Below are 19217 nucleotides of genomic sequence, written 5' to 3' on the forward strand. Positions count from 1 at the left end.
ATATATATATATATATATATATATTTGTTTATTTTGCTGTACGATATAACAATTAAAGCTGGTTGGTTCATTCACGGTTTAATCAAATATTTGGTCAGTACTCCTGCAAAGAAAAAGAAATAGTAATAGTAGTAGTAGTTAAAAATGGTTGATTTTTCTCAAGTTAAATTTTACAAAATGCAATACCTAGTACATAAGCGGAGATCAGCTTCTGTGGCAAACTAACACGCAACCATTCGGGATACCAGCTCGGCCCTTCGGCATGGCAATCGACGCTGACAGGCGTGAGCAAAATCACCAAGCAGATTATTGAAACGGTGGTCAAAAGGAAATTGCACAGAGCTGAAAAAATATTTAACCGAATAAAAAAATTTGATGAATGGATGGATGGATATTCAATGCTCTTTGGTGCTTTCAACAACCTGAATCGTCGTCATCTCTTATTGAAGATCTTCGATTTCCACCAGTTGTCTGGCTATCAACAGTGGCAGAGCATCGATTCCGCTGCTCGCATGCAGTCAGCTTTTTCACAGCTTGTTGTTGCTGATCAAAGCCGACTTGCCGCTTTTCAGCATTTCCATTCTGATTGATGTAGACAATAATGTCCGTTTTCATCACTTCACTGACGCCGTCCATCTTTTTCACTTCTACCCGAAATTTGTCCGTCGACGGATCCAACGGAGCACCGTTTTTATCAGTCATTGGACCGATTCGATGAATATGACTGCAGGGAGGAAAATTTTGAAATTTTCATAATTTTGCAAAATGAAAATATTATTCTATTCATGCTTACACTTGACTGCATATGCGTGGCTTGAGACGTCCCGAAGCGCCGTCGACAACGTACATATTCGGTGCGGTGCACAATACTTGATAAGCAACAAAATGCAAAAAAAAAACAACAACTGCAACTACAAAACTGAAAATACCTTTGTAATGGAGCGGCACATCGTATGGATTGCACACGGTGAGCATTTGTGAAAGCGACTCCCTGTTGGAAGCTGACATCTCCAAGCTGTCTGGAAAAACGACCGTCAATGGTGTTTCGGTGCTGGTCGTCATCATGTTATTTATTATCCAAATGATAAATAACAATAGCCTACATTGGCACTGAAAATATTCCTTTTCAATTAAATAAACAAAATAGTGAAAAATTGTTCAATTGAAATAAAACCATGGTTGCACAACCCTATATCTTTGCACACCTTGAGTAATACCTGAGGTAATATCATTCATTTACTTTTCTTTTTGTGAACTAGGAAAACAGCACAACGGTAAAAAAGTATTATGCAAATAAACTTGTATAACGTATAAATAATATAATTGCACAAAAATATTCATGTAGCCATGTTGAAATCGTACAAAATATCTTGCTGCTTGGCATGATTGAACCGTTCGTTGAAGACCCGCTTGGCAAAACGGTACAAATCCAAGTCCAGTCTGTTGACCGCCTCCACTTGACGACGCTGTTCATCGGTAAGCTGAATTGAATCAGTTCTCGATTTGAGATCGACCATTGGTTTCGTGAAATGCAGACCAAAGGTCCGTTCGAAAAGATACTGGGATCGGCGCATTTCGTCCTGAAGACCAAAAAAAGCCATCTTGAGCAGATTGCGCTTTGCCGACAGAAGCATAATCGCATCACGACGGTCCCTGTCCATCGCTGACCGATTGTAACAGTGGACAAGACGCAGATCGGCCAACATTCTCGTTTGACGATTGAATGCTAAATTCGACGAACAAGCCAAAAATGCATCCAAAGTTACATCCTTCCAACCGTGCTGGGAACGTTCAAAGCAGGGAGGCAATTCTTCGGCAGTGGGTGAACGTCCGTTGCACAAATGGCGAGAAGCAAGCCAAGTTGCACCACGCCTGACATGGTGAAATTCGCTGATAAATCGAGACACTGGTTCACTGAATTGAAAAAGAAAAAGCCAAAATTAATAATTCATTTTTAAACGATTAATCAACAAACAAATGACACTCGCTACTAGTGAATTATATTACATTCAAATTTTATCACCCTATTCGAAAAAGTTAACTTGTAAAGAAAGTTTAGAATATTTTTCAAATCTTTCTGACAGAATCACATGATTACAATAATCAAGTTCAAAGAATACTGTAAAACAGTAAAAATGGCCGAAGATCACTTGCTCTATGACCATGGCGAACAAGAAACAGGTTTCTATTGACGATAGCATTCATCATGCCATAACTACTGTTGAAACTGTCACAGTCATTCATTAAAGAAAACTGTGCTCATAGAGATAAATTTTCGCGATGAAAAAGTTCAAGCTAGAATGTGTGAAATTGGAAAAATTCACTTTTGCAACCTACCGCAAGAATGTTGTGATGAAATAACGACGAGCTACGTGGCGATGTTCCCTATTATCAAAATATTCGTCCACACAACCGCTGGCAACGAGCTCTGTCCAGTCAGAATGTAAGCCGCAATTCCAGCCAGTAGAAAAACGACTGAAAAGCCAAGGTGATTTATATGAATTTGGACGCATGCAGCGACATCGTTTACGACGTGCTTGACAAACGCACGGCGAAATCAAGTCGATCTGCCTCACCATGTAACGTTCAAATGTTGTACCACCGGTTTTTTGAATATGTAAAAATACTATAACATCTGAACGATTGAGATCGAATCGTTGAACAGTCGGATCACTTTGTATTTTATCAAATGAAACGTTGCCCACTTCCATTGCATTCTGCGCTTCGGATGGCTTTTCGTGAAACTTCGGTAAATCCAAAACCGTTTCAACTAACAGATTGTCCAAAAATGATTCATCTTCAGCAGTAAATTCAGCGGGAAAGTTTTCCAAAGGCGAAACATCTGCTGGCGACAAATTTTCAACTTCGGAATACCAGCTTGCATAGAATAAAAATGAGCAACCGAACAAGCAGAGGAAAATAAATATCGTTTGATATCTACGACATCCTCCGTCTAGCATTATTTCTTATGGTATGTGTGATAATTCGTTGCATTTGAACATTAATTTGTCATGTTATCCATTTCCTGCTACCACACGATATTTTACAGTATTCTCTTTATTGAACTTAATTATTACCGTAAGATTAATAAGTAAGTACTCTGTGTAAATTTTGCTTCATTTCAAAAATTGCTTTTATTATAAGACTAATAATTTTTAAAAAATTTTCACATTATTTGAAATTTAATTAACATTGCTGAATGTAAAATACAGTCGTGCGGAATCATCGAATAGTAGTGCCGATTTTGAATAAATTTATTTAGTTATTTTGAAGATAATATTTAATTAAGAAAACTATTTAAACATATCAGTCACAGTTTTAAAATGCCATTTCAAGTTAATTTTTTTGAAATAAGGTAATCTTAAATGGGTATAATGAATGACAAGCTAATGACAAAACGTAAATGAATAAAATTATTATCGGCATTTTCAACTATTATACGATTGCCTTTGTTTCTTGCTGAGCAGCTGCTGTTATAATTTTCAGACAACTGTTAAAAAATTTTTTCTTTCAACAGACGGCTGTCGTGCGGAATTCTCACTAACCATTGCTGTCGCTTTATGCATTTAACAAATGCTATTTTCACGCTTCAAAATTTTATTTCGCATAATGTTGTATAAAAGATTTTAAAAGAGTATTTTTTTGCAAAAGTATTATTTTCATTTCAAGGTTATAAAGCGAAAGATTTTTTCTTTCATCACAAAATATATTTTATTTAAATGCTAGTACATTTTCCACACCAGATAATTTGTTATAAATTATTCACGATGAATTGCATATTATTATTCTTTAAAACATTTATTATCACGAATACGAATATAGCAAAATTTATAAAATCAAATTGACGCTGTACCGAAGCAACAGAATTAAAGATGCAAGATCTCACGCATTATATTCTAGTCTCTTTACAAGCTTAGTCAAATATGTATTATTTTCAAAGATTTTTCTAACATTTTTCGACATTACTAGTCATCGAATCGTTATTGGAATAAGAGGCTGTTGCTCTTTTTTTGCAAAAACACAATCCTATGAAATGCGGCGTTCTTAGGCGTTCCTTTTGCAGCTTGTACATTACGAGAGCAACTGAGATCCTGAAAGTGGCTGACAACGTTTCCGGATACTAAGTTCATGTCAACTGTACCTTTTGAATACATGCGAAGGAGTTTGCACTTGTTACAGCGGAATAAAGTTCCTGGAAAAATAATCAAGAAGGTAATCGTTTGTACGGTTACTATTGCTTGATTAAGATCTCATACAATTGTGCTTGTATTAGAACAGCTGCTGATAGGATGGCATTCGAGATGATGGTAGTAGGCAAGGAGGAAACGCTTGCTTTAGACCTGTCACTGCTGGTGACAGTGAAGTGTTGATATAATCCGTTAGTGAGATCGAAACAGAGAAGAAGACGAGTGACATGGGCAATCTACATGCAACCGACTGCCATTGCTTGTCAGATAAGAAGAATTGCTAAAGTAATCAAAATGACCGGATGATTAATAGTTGAATTGAGTTTTTATTATATAACACTGTTTATTATTTGTCATATAATTTCTTAATTTTATTCATGTTAACCAATAAAATGTAATACTGAAGGAAAAAACACTATTTCATTTAATTGAATTAATATAATATATAAAAAGATCAATATTTATGGACTAGATAAACAAATGTTTCAACTGTAGGAAATTAAAATTTCTACATGAAGAAAAAATAAGTATCATAAAGTTTAAGAGTGCCATATAAATGATAAAGAAGCACCAACAAGAAGCATTCCACTACAGCGTGTGGTGCACTCAAATCCTTCATTTTTAATACTGAATTTTAAAATTTATTTTGTTTTACTTTGTTTTATTAAAGTTATTTTTATTTATTATTAATTTTTTAAATATTTGTGACTTTCTCTTTATCAGCATACTTGAATTACATACCGTAATGTTACAGTATCATCAAAGAATCGTGAATTACGTTTTAAACAATTGACCATTTTGTTACTTCTGTTCGGCGTTCTTTTGTGGATTTTCGACATTGAAATTACATTTTCAAGGTCTTTATATTTATTATTCGACAAAATAAATATAAATTTAATTTAATAATAATTGTTTAGATGGATGGTGAATACTCTTGCCTGCTCGATTCAATCATCGAAGCATTTCTTAAAGTAGCAAATTTACGGAATGAAGTTCAACTGAAATTTGATAAGAATGCAGCTCTTTGTGCAACTAATATGATTGCAGAATTGGAAAGGTGCGAAGCAAAGTTGAATAAATGTCAGAAAATGATGAAGAACATTTCGAAAACACTCCATGAATTAGGTATTTTATATTTTTGAAAAAAATTTTAAATGTCTTATTGCATGCGTATTGAGATTTTGCGAATGTTATATTTCAATGTGAATTATACAATAAACTCAACAGAAATTTTGACGTTGATTGAAACACGTAGAAAGCGTTTAATTTGCACTTCAGATGACTCAACTGCACCCGACCTGCAGAAATTGTACGAATTGAGAAATCATCGAACTAGATGTGCATACAACAAAGTTTTAAACGAAGTTCAGTTGCTGACTTCAGAATTGAATAGTATGGTACAAAATAAAATGTGGGTTCTAGCATTGAACAAGTACGATAAATTACGATTATTGAAAGAGCGTATGGAAAATTCATCTTGCAAGCATTTGAAAAGCTATCTTGAAAAAGTAACTGCTCAGTGGAAATCCTACTTTGAAAACTTGTGCTTGAAGTGGATATATGATTCGACAGAAAAATTGGGTCTAGTTTATTATGATAAAGAAAAATCTGCGAATACAGTTTTTCAGAAACAGCATTTTATTGATATTGGAAATTTGGCGATGACAGTTGCGATGAAAATAGCCGATTTGGAAGAGTTGCCGAAAATATTTGCTTCTCCATTTACGAGAAGGTTGGTAGAATTAAGTATTGTATAATATATAAATATTTATGGAATATTTGCGTTTAGGTTTGTTTATTTTTTTTGCTCTTCAAAAACAGCGGATATGACGATGGACAAAGTAAAGCCTGAACATTATTTATCGGTGGCATTTTATTGGATATCGGAAGGCAGAAAATGGATTGAAGAAATTTGTAAATGTCAAATGCACGACAAGGCGTATGAATTTTCATTTAAATTCGCTCGAATCATTCTCGATCAAGTTGTTGAGCGAGTTCTTTTTGATCTGAAGCAAGCAGTGTTGGACGACGATGTGGAACGTTTTTCTCACATTATAGACGAGATGAGTGCTTTCGATGTAGAATTGCGACGTAATAAGCGTATTTTTTATGCAGATTTTTCAAAATATAATCCAAGTGATTATTTAGAAGATTTTCCTTGCACTGAGCCAGGTTGTATGGAAGTTCTTGTAAATGACGATTTGTTCGATTATTGGTACACGTTGGAAAATGATGAAATGACCAAATACATCAACGGGGTTTCGAAAAATGCCAAATCATGGAAACCTCGTTTTGAGAATCAGTCGGCTGAAGACAAGGATAAGGTCCCTTATTGTGTGGATCGATTTTTGATTTTGATCGTAGCGTTTGTTCGACGCTTCAAATTGGTCATTTCTTTCAACCACCGGCTACGTTTGGCCAAGTTGCTTTGTTCATTTTTGGTTGAATTTTATGATTGTTTGCTTTCACTTTCACAAACGTTCAACATCGACAATCACAAAAGTCCAGTGGCTGAGCTGCTCAATGGAATTGCTTATTTGGTGCAGGTGCTGAAGCAGTGGCAAGAGCAACCGATTTTTGTACAATTGCATCCAGGTTTGTTCGACAGTGTTGTGGCACAATTCTGCACTATTCAGGTATTTTTTGTTGCTTTTTATTAGTTATTAATATTTTTGGCAAAGTTTAGGAAAACTGTTTGGATGGTATTGTTAAAGCCGAAGTGACACGTTTGAGTAAGCTTGTCAGAGGCAAGTTCAGGCCAGCGTTGGAACGTGGTGATGCTTTGTTGCATTCGGTTTTTGCCGAAACTGTTGTATGGCCAGTGCATAAGATTTTGCTGGAAAGAGCCAATTTGTTGAAGTTGGTTTTCATTTGAATTATTTCATTTGAATCAAGTTTGTTTAAAATTTCAGTGAAGAAGTTTTTTGTTCGTGGTTGATGAAATTCGCCAATCGACTAGCCGATGAATTGCTTAACAAATTTTTACTAACAATCCACTGCGATCGAAATTTGGGCTTGAAATTGCAGAAACTTTTTCTGGATCTTTTCTGCTTGTTTCTCGGCCGGTGTGAAGATTCCACATACCATACTTTTCGATTGGCATCTTCTTGCTTTGACCGCCTGGCCCAGTCTTTGATTATATTGGCCGCTAACGTGCCGGTCTGTTTGATGTTGCAAGAAAGTCTGCTGAACAAAGATGAGGATGTTGATTCGTTGTTAAATTCATTATCCGCTGGTGATTTGACACCAGATTTATTGCGAAAGTTGTTGTCCGTTAGGACAGATTTAATTCGAACCTACAGCTAGCAAGCAAGGTACACCTTTGTTCTATTAAATGGTTTTTTCCTTTCAGTGCACGGCATTGTTTGTTAATTAAATAAATTATTGGTATTTGATAATTGAAAATGAACACTGCTTTGGTGCCACTTGAAATAATGTAATTTATTAAAAAAATATATATATGTTTCAAAAATAGTACATTATAATTTTGAGACTTAAATTTTTGATATGGGCTGAGATATACGTGACGTTTTGAGGGAATCAGTCAATTTGCTCTGTTATCCAGTCGACAAAACTAGTGACACGTGTATATATACCCGGTGTATCTCGTCTCGCGCAGCCGAATCCAAAACTGACCACGCCTTCCAATTGCCAGACGCCGTCACGTTGGCAAGTCAGTGGACCACCGGAATCACCCTGAAAATGGAATTTTTTAATTAAAAAAATTTTTTTCATGTTTTAGTTTCGAAGTTCGAAGAATCACTTGACAAGAATCTTTGCCACCATCTTCGAAACCTGCGCACAGCATGATGCCCGCAGAATACAGGTCACCGTAGCATTTTTTACAGTAAGAATCAGATTTGATCGGCACGTATGTTTGGTATAAAGTATTCGAATAGTAACCGCGTTCTGGGTGAATAATGAAAGAAAGAACGACATTTGTTATTGGGCAATTTTTAAATCGATTTAATCGTATGTCTACCGTAACGATGGCCCCAGCCAACAGTGAGACAGAGTTGATTGATCGGCAGGACGGTTCTAGATTTGGGCAAGCATACCGCAGAGACGGTTTTTGTAAACTGGAATGGCCTTTTCACGCGTAGTAACGCCAAATCATTGAAATGACCGTGTCCAGTATATTTCGACTGGACAATGATTCGGTGAACGACGGAACGTTGCGCCCCTTGGCCGCGGTATCGAAGATTATGCAACCCAGCGGCGACACTCAGTACATTCGGCTGTAGCAGGGTAGAGGTTAAAAGTCTAAAAACGAATTAAACCGTTAATATTAATCGAAGATAGAAGAAGAAAATTTTTTTGATATTGCCCAATTATATGGTACTTTTGTTGGTAAACGCAGTGTCCAGCAGTGACCACGACATCTGAGTAATTGGTGAATCGATTCGATTGAATTATGGAACCACCGCAGCGGTGTTCGCTCGTCTGAATGCTAACTGCCCACGGGACGGAATGTGGTCGTGCTTCGATACCGCCAACAATTCGATTCCTTGTATTGGTCTCGGCTATGGATTTGATTTGAAAATGCGGTTTGCCGCATGGCACTTTCTCTGCCCATAATAAGTTACTTTGATAAGCTGGATTTTTTGGTTCTTTGGGTTTATTGGATATTACTGTAATTGTAATATTATAGGCAGTTGTACTGAATTGATGTTGTTTTACTTGGTGAACAACTCTTCAACTCTGCCGCATAATCTTCATTACCGTAAAGGCGGACTTGTGAAAATCCTTTGGAAAATAGTTTGCAAATTTTGTCTTTACCAACAAAACTGATGCCAATACAACCGAGCTTTTCCTGATTTTCCCAACACTTGTACAGACAGGTAAGCTCATTGGAACAGTCGAGAATGAGCCCCTTGACCGCAACATTCGACCAATAATGGCCATAATGTCGTTCAATGAAACACTCTAATTGGTCTTTTGCCAAATGGATCTTTTCTATGCGATCATTTTCTAATCTTGATGTTTTTAATTTCGATCGTTGTACGTTTAGCTGAATCATTTATTATTATTATTATTATTATTATTATTATTATTATTATCGTTATCATTATTGTAACTCACCAAAAAACATATCAGGAAAGCAAATAGCTGTCGGTAATTGTGCTGCAGGTGCATTTAAAAATTAAACGACAATAACAAGCATGGAAGTTGAAAATCTTATACTACTACCTATCCAATCTTGAATCCTTTTATTAATACAAGAGGGCCTATGAGAATTGTTTGATCAGCTTTGCTTTTGCCACCTCAAAGACATCGACAACTGCCGATACTTCTTCATACAGCTCGCTAATTGAGGCAAATGTGTGAAAAACAGTCGTCTGTTTGCTGGATGATTCATCGTCACGGCGAGAATAATTCAAAATTTTTTCATCGTGTTACAATTTTTTAGGTAATACTTACGATAAGAATGGCAAATTTTTAACGACGCTTTTTCTGTTGACTGGAAAAAGATCTGCCCGTTTGCAGCATTGTAAATAAAATTCCACTGTTCAAAGGGGTAATTTTTCCAAACAAACAAAAATATTTTAAAAGCTTTAAAAATGGTATGAAATTTTTTAAAATATATTCTACATTGTTAACTTGATGCGCTTTTAATTAAGACACTGAGTTGACTGAAATAATGGGATGCATCAAAGCAAATCAAATATTTATTTGCCAGGTTGGCAGACAATTTTGCTCTTCTTTCTTGATTTTATTGAAATTATAAATGAAATTTGGAAAAACTATTACTTTTATAACAGGTGACAAAATCCAACATTCATCTGGTCACTTCACGTTAATATTCTTTTTCTTAAAGTTAACATTAAAAGCACAGTACTCGAATTTCAGCTAATTCCATTGCATTTCAATGCGATTTCATAATCTCAATTAATGATTTATTTATATAATATAAATGATCAATTCATTAACAGATGAATGAAAATGTAAACGATGATATACATATGAAATCTTTAATATTTTTTTGTAATAAAATATAAATTTAATTAAAATATAAGTTTAACATAATTTGTTTAATAATTTAAAAAATAGAATTACGCCATTCCACGTGCTTATACGGTAGTGCGTCAGATGCAGTTTTATTAGATGTGAATTTGAGAAAAATTTTATTGACCTGCTATTTTACTTTTTACAATTATAATTATCTGTTAAATTTTCACCTTATTCAAAGAATAAGATATCTAAAAAGTACATTTCCATCTGGAGCGTACTTTACTTATACCTGCAATTCTTTTTTATGGTATGTTTATTTATGTGAATTTATAATATTAACTGTTTTGCAAAAAAATATTTGATCAAACTTGTTACTATTTTTAGTGCTGATATTTTAAAAAATACCTAAATTTTAATATTTTGAATGATTTTTAGCTATAACTGTTGGTACGATATTTTTAGTGAAAAATATGTTTCGGTTTGCTAATGTTTTCGTTAAAAATTTTTCAAGGACAAACTATATAAAGTGATTTGAAAATAACCAGTTTTATGCAGTTGTTAACGTTGCGTTGTAATATGATTTTTTCAAGAAAACACGACAATTTTTATTTATTGTATATATTCTGCAGACATTGTGGCATTTATATGCTTATATATGACATTCTTTGCTTGTCTTTTTTAAACAGTGAAGGTACATAAAAAATTATTGTTATTGACTTTAGTGTTATTGCTTCTGTCGATGTATTGACTTCTTCCATTTTACGTGATGCAAGCTCGTCTTGTTGGCATTGTGATGTGATGTGATGTTATGTTATGTTTTGTCTGTGATTTCCTTTAGATTCAAATAACCAAAGAAATGTGTATGCACAGTGAGAGCTCTTTTGCTTCACAAGATTTTGAAACCGATGCACCTCTCTTGGATTCAGAAGATGCAGATGTAATGATGATGTAATGAGATATGAAAGTTGTTTTACTTTATTCTTCTAGGAAACAATAACAGATCATGTAAGTAATCTTAGAAATTGGGATGTCGTTGATGACAGCCCATGTTTTGTTTATACTTGGCTTCAATACCAGGTGACGCTTTGGATTTTTGGAATCCAGTCAGTGTATTCTACATTTGCTCAAAATTTATTTACTTTGAAGACTTTTATACTTTTACCATGTTTTATCTTTTTTATGGTATCTGCGTCAGCTGCCATCAGTGTTGTTTTGATTTTATTCCGATTATATAAGCTATTTGCTGATTTCTACAATGCTGCAGGAAGAATTTTGAAGAGAATTTTAATTGGCGAACGAATTTCCTCCAGCAAACCAAGAGGTCCAAGAATTTGGTCTAGGCTTGTTGCATCGAGGAGGGAAATTATTCCTCGAGTAACAGTGGGACGTTTGCACAATCATTCTCACTGACACTGTTGAAGATCTTCATTTATTTTCATTTATTTCAATATTGTGTATTTACAATCAAAACTGGAGCATTTGTTCTACCGTTTAAACTGTTGCCGCGATTTATACGGCAGCATATTATTACTTGGTCATGTTCTACATTTATAAAATTGTCAGTTATTTCGTTTTCAAAAGTTTTTATGTTTATTATTTCAACTGTCTTTTATTTTATGAAAGTTTAAAATTTTTACACTTTAGAAATGAATGACGAAAAACAGGAAGCGCATTGATTTAACGCAACTTGTTATGTATGCTCTGCTAAGTGAACTACTGTTGTTATGCACTGGCACGTGCTGAAATTCACTTTCACTCGAAAAGTAAACATTTTTGAACCATTAGTATCTAATTTGTTGGATATCATTTTAAAAAGATGATTAATGCTTTGTACATAAATGAAATTAACTTCACATTCCATCATAATTATCAGCTGCACTTTATCATGACCGCAGTGCAAATACTTTTCATTTCTGCTTAAATAAATTTGCATTTTGCAAAAACGGGTATGCAATGTGGGTGTATACTTACTACACGGTGTCTAATAATGAATTTCCTGCTGTCATGAAAAAATTAAAAGCTGATGTAAATTCTTATTATGAAACCAGAATTGTTACATAAAAGCACTGTCAAATGAACAGAACGCCAATTTCATTTATTTTATCCTTCACAAAAGGTAAAAAACTGATTGATTTCACAGTGCTCTTTTTCAATGCAAAAATAATAAAAATAACAGATAATAACAATCAATAAAACTCAATAACACAGTAGGGAATATTTAATAATATTATTTTTTAAAAATTCAACTTTTAAATAAAAAATTAGCATCTGCATATTTGTATTTAATCCTGATTATCTTTAGAATCGATTTTTTACTGTATATAGTGCTGTTCTATTTTTCTGTTTGAATTTTAAAGTTGTTTTAGCGAGGCATGCAATTTTTATATTCATTTTTTTGGATCTCAGAACAACTGTATGCAAAATTGGTCCCTTGGAGGTGTTAATTTTTGTAAGCTTGGGAAGCACGAGGTCAATGTGTTCATTTTCTTGTGAAGCTGCTTGAAAGAAATTGATGTTATCTTAGATTTTTCGGTAAGCAAATTATTGTTTAGCGATTTTAGAGTTATTTTATATATTTGTTATGATATTTTTATGTTTTTCATATTTTTAATGTTCTGCTTTTTCATAGCTTTTTGCTTTTTTAGTTGATCAATTTCTTGGTCAATCTCCTTCTGAGCAGTTAATTTTGCTCTAATTTTTTCATGTCAATCTATTTGCAATGAGTTATTATAAGTGAATGAATGCTTTTTGTATATATATTTTTTGAAATATTTAATTCGTAGAAATTATTTGAACTTGACATGATTAGAGTTCTTCAATTGTCGCTTATCTGTGACGTTAATCTTCCGTTTTCTAGAATCTTATATTGATTTCCTAGTTTCTTCAGAGCTGTGAGATTATGTAGCTTTTATATGCATTTTTATATTTTGAATTTTATTATAATTTTTTAATGTGGTTTCAGGGAATAGAAATTATTTTACTAAAAAATGAAAATGTTCGTTAAAAAACAATTTCCGTTGTTTTATATTAAAATTTTGATCATGCGATTCTCTAACTTTAGTTTCGAATATTTTTTTTTATAATATAGGTTATAACTTTGGTAATGATACAGACGTTGGCTTTATTTGCTTTCGTTTTCCTATATAATGCTTTGCAAAATTGTCCATTTCACGGACGCATGTTGTCTGCATGCTGGTGGCCTTTAGCATAGAACCAGTTTGTTAATTCCGGTCAAATTGAAAGCACATTTTGCTGGCTGATATTCGTATACAGTGGGCGCATAAAATTTGTTAATGAAAAATAATTAATCAACAATTGTTTGTATTATTATCAGAATTGTTGCATATTTTAAAAGTTATATATTTAGTTATTTTTTAGAATTTGCGGTAAACAGTTTGAAAGAAATGGATAAAAAGTCCATTTCCCCCTGCCAAAGAGGTTTTTACAAGCCTGGAGATCTCTTAATCGAGCCTGTTATTGAAGTAGTGCCAATGAATGAATATAACGCTGCAGAAGTAATGGAATTTGCTCTGTTTTTACCAATTTTAAAGCGACATTTTTCTTGTTGATGTCCATGTTGATTTTTTTTTGATGAATAAATTTTGCTTTGAAGGCAAAACTCCAAGCTTCAGTGCAGTGGTTAATAACGAAAGCGTTTGGGAAGCGCATTCCAGAACGTTTCGAGCACCCTTTTTATATTAACGATAAAGTAGGTTCCATTTTAATGCTTTACTCAATGGAACACTCTTATTCATTCATTTGATTGTTGTTATTTGCCATTGATAAATGTTTTGCAATTTATATTTATTATAGCTTCATTTATGAATTATGAGAAACGTGTTTAAAGATTTGCACATATTATTTATGTTCATGTGCACTTTTTTTCTTTGTTACTTCAGCGATGAGGTTGCTTGTTTGCATTTAGAATCAGCTGCAGTTGAAATCTGCGCTTGTGAATGCATTGGCGAATGGTGAATTGTATGCTGCCGTTGCGGCAAAAATCTTTCACGACACTTCTTATGCCAACGAAGGGCACAAAGCAGTTTTGCAAGCTTTGCAACGTTTAACTTTTGATTTGGTCGACTGTGATGGACAATTACTGTCCGAAACTGTTCTCAGTCAGACATCACCTTTGCGTACTGTAAGTATTTGATAAATGTATTTATTATTATTATTATTATTATTATTATTATTATTATTATTATTATTACTGTTTATTATTTTTAGAATTCTCATGTAGCAATGATTGACTATTTGATGACTGCCACAGTTAAAGATATTGTTAATATTCAAATGCTGACGCAGTCTTCGAGGTTTGAAATTTACTCTAGTAAATGAAAGAATAATAAGTAGGCTGATTTTCTTACAGGCAATACGGAGATGCTGAGAAGGATCATTCGCCTAAAGATGTTGAAGGTGCGCTTCTGTTTTGGATAAACAAAATTTGCGCCACTGTGCGAGATCGAGTCGAGCAAAGCCAGGTTTGTCGATTTCAATAATTAATGGATAATTGAGTATGAATAAAATTTTATTGTAGTCTTCAAATGCAAATGATGCACCAATCATACCAGAAATGGATGATCTTTACGAAGACATGTGCGATGGTGCTTGTATAGCGACAGTGATCTCATTTTATCGTCCAGAAAAACTAAAATTTGAAGGCAATTTCATTTTTGATTTCTTTTTTTTTCGTTTTGTTTTATTTATTTTTAATTCCAGATATTTGTTTCAATGATCCCATGAGCATGGCTGATTGTATTCACAATTTGTGGTTGATTCGCGAATTTTGTACTCGTCATTTGCCACAAAATGTGTTTCATTTTTCTTTTGAAGATTTACTGTACACTCACGAAAGTTTGAAAACCAACTTGAACGTTTTTCTGTCCGAATTGTATTCCTATTTTGAACCACCTCATGGTATTATTTTTTTGATAAATATTTTGATATGTTTGATGTGCTTTAAATGATACATACGTGTTGGCTTTTCTTTTTGTAGATTTCAGTACACCTATTCGCCGTTCAATAGCCAGAGTGGATCCTTTGTATTCGCAAAATTTTAGCAGGTGGGCATTTAAAATTAATATTCAATTTGGAATTTGTATTTTGTCTTATTTTACTTTCGTGTCACTTATTTTAATAGAATAAATGACATTTTAATGGATGGACGTCTAATTTTATTGTCATTTTGTTGTCACCGTTGTCCTTGATCAATTCATTCATAGTTCCAAAGTTGTAATTTACACCAAAAGGAATTTATTATGATTGAATATGAATATTAAGTCGAGTATTGTAAGAACAATTATACATTTGACATTGAATTTAAAGCCTTCTCGAGTTACAATATTTTATGACTTTTTATTTGTGATTTTTAGGTACAAATTATTTATTGTAAAAAAAATTGTTTCAGAATAGAGATTTAATTGTTTGAAAAAATTCTACTCTCATCCTATAATTTATTTTCATGCATAATTCTGTCCAAATTTGTAATTAAATTGAAATTTTTATTTTGTTTTAGAAAACTGCATCCGAAAGAAAATTTATCTGTGATGCAAAATCACGATCAAAGCGACAGTAATTAGTGTTACATAATTGATTTGCATGTATTGAAAAAATTTAATAAAAGAGTGATTTTCAGGTCGGTTGACATCGCGCATGAATTCTATTGATTCTCTGGTAACTGACAGGTAGGTATTAGCGTAGGCTTTTTATTTGTACAATAATTTAATAAAATGGGTTGACTTTTGTAGAAGTGTGGATTCTTTGAAATACACCGGCTTTTGTAAAAGTTCGTATGAGGCGAATCGATGGGGCGCCCAGACAGAGCGTAGCTCTGATTTGGACAAGAAGAAGACAGTCTCATTTTTGGAAATCCAATCTCGGCTAAATGCATCATCGAATTTACACGATGAAGCTTCTCCTGGAAGAGCAGAAAGTGCCCAAAAGCTGACTAGTCAACAGCAGTACAATCGGTCAGACACGATGCCACCAATGAAGCTTGCAGGCGGCTCGACATCATCGTTGATTCGGATGCAGCTCGAAGAAAAGCGTCGCCAGTACGAAGCTCAGCGTTTCCAAAGAACGTCGGAATTGGCTAGGCAAAGGCAGGAACTTTCGAAGGAAGCTTTTTTCCAGCTTCGACAAGGCGACAGCCCAACGACGACGAATCAAGGCTCCAGTCCAACTGCTACTGCTGCTGGTGCTGTACGACGGTCCAGTGGTCAGTTGGAACGAAATGGACGTTTGACGCTGTCATCACCGACACCAATAAACAGCAAACTGGTGGAAATGAGTACAAGCATCCAAGAAATACAAGAACAAATGAAGCGACTGTCAGTAGAGCAAGAAAAGCTGAATCGATTAATGTCGAACAACGCTAATAATAGCAGCAGCACTGTTCTGAATCCCATCGAGACCGGCTTGATCATTCAGCAGCACACGCCCCTTTTGACTGCCCAGTCGCTGGTCTGCTTGCCAACGAACAGTGGTGCGGTTTTTTCACAAATTTGCCCCAAGACGGAAGTTGTCGAAAATGAATCGGCTGGTCCAACGGGTTCCACGTTTCGGCTCCACTCCGACGGTGAGCACATCAGTCGTCTGGATCCGTCGTTGGAATTGACGAAAAGTATGACCAACTGGGGTATGGCGTGCCGGCTGGTCAAACGACCCAGGCGCACATGGGCTGAACATGCTTCTGCCTCATCCGGTTCGACGAATCAGATGCCCAACTGTGCAGCCAGTATGTTGAACTTGCCTGTTTGTCAAGATCAATCGATCAACGGTGGTGGTGGTGGTATCAATGGAGTCAGTGAACAGCAGCAGCAGCAACAACAACATGTTGTAAGAGAGTTGTTATTCATTATTATTTGTTTTTAAATTGTAATTCAAAGAAATGCATAGATATTTCTTTCATTCAGTTAGCTAACGGTGACGATAAGTCGAGAATAAACAATAAATATAATGAAGAATGAAAATTTTAATTGAAGGTTTCAAAATTGAACATTTCAAATTTGGAGAAAACAGAAGAAGTAGAAGAAGAAGTGAAAGAAAAGGAGAAGCTACAGCAAAAGCAGCAGTTGAACAACAGTATGGACAATTGTTTGTCCAATTCTTCGTCCAATGCTGCTTTATCCAAATTGGACAATAGCCGTTGTCAAACGACTGATGAACGGGAAAGTTCCCCAGGAATTGGATTTGTTATTGCTGCTGAAAACGGTTGCAGTGATGTATGCTGTTGTTTTTGCGTTTTTTTTTAATTTGATAAAAATATTATTATTGTTGTTGTTGTTGTTGTTGTTGTTTAAGGAAGATGAATTGTACAGAAGAAAAGAACAGCGTTTGGCAAATGTGCTTCGACGTCGGGAAGAGATGGAATTGCGGAAAGCAAGAATGGAGGCTGTCAATGCTGAACGACGTGCTATGGTTTTGAAAAAAATGGAAGATGATGAACGCAGACGTCGCGAACGCGAACTTAATCGGTATATCGAAATCATAGAATAATATAATAATAATAATAATAATAAACTTGTCGAATGCGGCGTTGATGTTGTTCAGGCAGCGGATTTTGGAAGAATATCAGAAGCGTAAAGCTGAGCAAGAAGCATTGGAGCAGTCGGGAAATCTGAACTCATCCTACAGTACCCTTCCCCCTGCCCCTTCCAGAAGACACCTTGCTCGTGGACAATCGCAGCCTGCAGGTCGACCAAAATCTCAAATTGTTTCCTCCAATAGACCATGTATCATTGCTTTTTGTTATTATTTATTTATTTATTGTTGAAATGCACAACTTTTTGTTCTATTAGCAGCATCAGCATCAACTGCAACAATCGCCAATTCTGTAACGAACATTGACACGTTGGCCAATAATATGGAAACGTCGTCTTCAGCAGAATCAGGTGAAAAAATTTCCACTTTTGCATTTCGAATATTTGAAAAAATAATTTTCAACTTTTCAATTTAGCATTAAAATTGTTTGTCAAACCGACACACAAGTCGAATCGAAGTATCGTTTTCAATGCTATTCAACACAGCGTTCTGGTGGGGAGTGTGAACGATGAGACGAAAAGGAAAGTTTTGCAGGTAAATATTTTTCCTCTTTCTTTCTTTTCATGCAAATTATTTTGTTTTTTTTAATTTTCATTTTCCAGGAACTGGCAAAAAGTGATAGTAAACATTTTTTGATCATGTTCCGAGATCAGAAGTGCCAATTTCGCGCGTTGTACAGTTGGGATCAGGCATCGGATACGGTGCACAAATTGTACGGCACGGGGCCGAAAAGTTGCTCAGAGAAAATGATGAATTTATTATTAAAGTAAGTTTCAAGTATTTATTTACTGATATATTTTTTTTTAATTATATTTTACAAAAGGTACGATTCCGGTGCCAAACAGTTCAGCTCGATTCCGTCTAGACATTTGTCTGCCACAATAGATGCGTTCACTTTGAAAGAGGACTACTGGCCAAAAAAATCCACATTCGCTTCTACACCTCGTCGATAATCAAGAACAGAGTTGTTATTGTTTTCAAATTAGTTATATTTTTTATGTTGACAACAATTTACCGTATAAATAATTGTTTTTTTATCGTGTGATTCAGTTCAAATCATCAATTGTGCGATCTGTGTCTTCCATTTTATTCTATCACTACTATATGCAGATGAAATACAGTTTTCTTTTTTTTGTTTGTTATTCAACAGAAGTTCGCATCGTTAGACTGATTTTCTATGCTTCCATACATTTTGTTGGTGACAAGTTGGCTTCCTTTTTTTATGCATATATATATATCTGTATATATTTTTATTCTGTTTTATCAAAAGATACAAAGCATCAAAATGATAAAAGTAAGTAAAATGTTTTTTCAAAAACAATGATGAAGAAGTGAATTTGTTAGCAAGTGCAGGTAATTTTCTGTCTTTTGTTTGTGATGATTTTAATTGTAATTCATTGTGTTTTTATTTTTTGCAGGTAGTGAAATGATTTTAGTTGATGAAAAAAATATTCGTATCATGTGATTGTTATTTCAGTTCGCTTTAAAATTTATCAATGATAATGAAGCACTTTGCGTGAGCAAACTGAACAGTTA

The 19217-nt window shown here is 34.4% G+C and overlaps 6 protein-coding genes across 6 annotated transcripts; 3 read left to right on the plus strand and 3 right to left on the minus strand.

Annotated features, from left to right (window-relative positions):
* Positions 1-163: 163 nt before the first annotated feature.
* Tsp_04388 (heparan-sulfate 6-O-sulfotransferase 3) lies at positions 164-2960 on the minus strand. Its single transcript, XM_003375153.1, has 5 exons — positions 2338-2960; positions 1363-1914; positions 930-1019; positions 423-724; positions 164-342 (listed from the first exon to the last, which is right to left on the minus strand). Exons 1-5 carry the CDS (start codon positions 2958-2960, stop codon positions 164-166), a joined length of 1746 nt encoding a protein of 581 aa, XP_003375201.1.
* Positions 2961-4269: 1309 nt separating this feature from the next.
* Positions 4270-4984, minus strand: Tsp_04389 (calcium-dependent secretion activator 1). Its single transcript, XM_003375154.1, has 3 exons — positions 4929-4984; positions 4763-4814; positions 4270-4467 (listed from the first exon to the last, which is right to left on the minus strand). The coding sequence occupies exons 1-3, from the start codon at positions 4982-4984 to the stop codon at positions 4270-4272; spliced, it is 306 nt and encodes a 101-aa protein (XP_003375202.1).
* Positions 4985-5104: 120 nt separating this feature from the next.
* On the plus strand, positions 5105-7493 carry Tsp_04390 (hypothetical protein). Its single transcript, XM_003375155.1, has 5 exons — positions 5105-5267; positions 5466-5919; positions 5977-6823; positions 6874-7046; positions 7100-7493. Exons 1-5 carry the CDS (start codon positions 5105-5107, stop codon positions 7491-7493), a joined length of 2031 nt encoding a protein of 676 aa, XP_003375203.1.
* Positions 7494-7727: 234 nt separating this feature from the next.
* On the minus strand, positions 7728-9323 carry Tsp_04391 (peptidase, S1 family). Its single transcript, XM_003375156.1, has 5 exons — positions 9270-9323; positions 8868-9198; positions 8530-8818; positions 8246-8450; positions 7728-7883 (listed from the first exon to the last, which is right to left on the minus strand). The coding sequence occupies exons 1-5, from the start codon at positions 9321-9323 to the stop codon at positions 7728-7730; spliced, it is 1035 nt and encodes a 344-aa protein (XP_003375204.1).
* A 1672-nt stretch (positions 9324-10995) lies between these two features.
* Tsp_04392 (calcium-dependent secretion activator 1) lies at positions 10996-11549 on the plus strand. The gene is made up of 3 exons (XM_003375157.1): positions 10996-11076; positions 11127-11216; positions 11286-11549. The coding sequence occupies exons 1-3, from the start codon at positions 10996-10998 to the stop codon at positions 11547-11549; spliced, it is 435 nt and encodes a 144-aa protein (XP_003375205.1).
* Positions 11550-12212: 663 nt separating this feature from the next.
* On the plus strand, positions 12213-18634 carry Tsp_04393 (calcium-dependent secretion activator 1). Its single transcript, XM_003375158.1, has 24 exons — positions 12213-12255; positions 12506-12576; positions 12923-12976; positions 13228-13319; positions 13474-13493; positions 13518-13654; positions 13753-13848; positions 14065-14280; positions 14367-14452; positions 14509-14620; positions 14677-14743; positions 14859-14933; positions 14973-15056; positions 15136-15202; positions 15655-15710; positions 15775-15823; positions 15887-16976; positions 17123-17362; positions 17442-17614; positions 17691-17872; positions 17942-18031; positions 18097-18215; positions 18284-18447; positions 18505-18634. Exons 1-24 carry the CDS (start codon positions 12213-12215, stop codon positions 18632-18634), a joined length of 3513 nt encoding a protein of 1170 aa, XP_003375206.1.
* The last annotated feature ends 583 nt before the right edge of the window (positions 18635-19217 follow it).

This window comes from Trichinella spiralis, assembly GCF_000181795.1.
Source record: "Trichinella spiralis strain ISS 195 chromosome Unknown Scfld5, whole genome shotgun sequence".
NCBI lineage: Eukaryota > Metazoa > Nematoda > Enoplea > Trichinellida > Trichinellidae > Trichinella > Trichinella spiralis.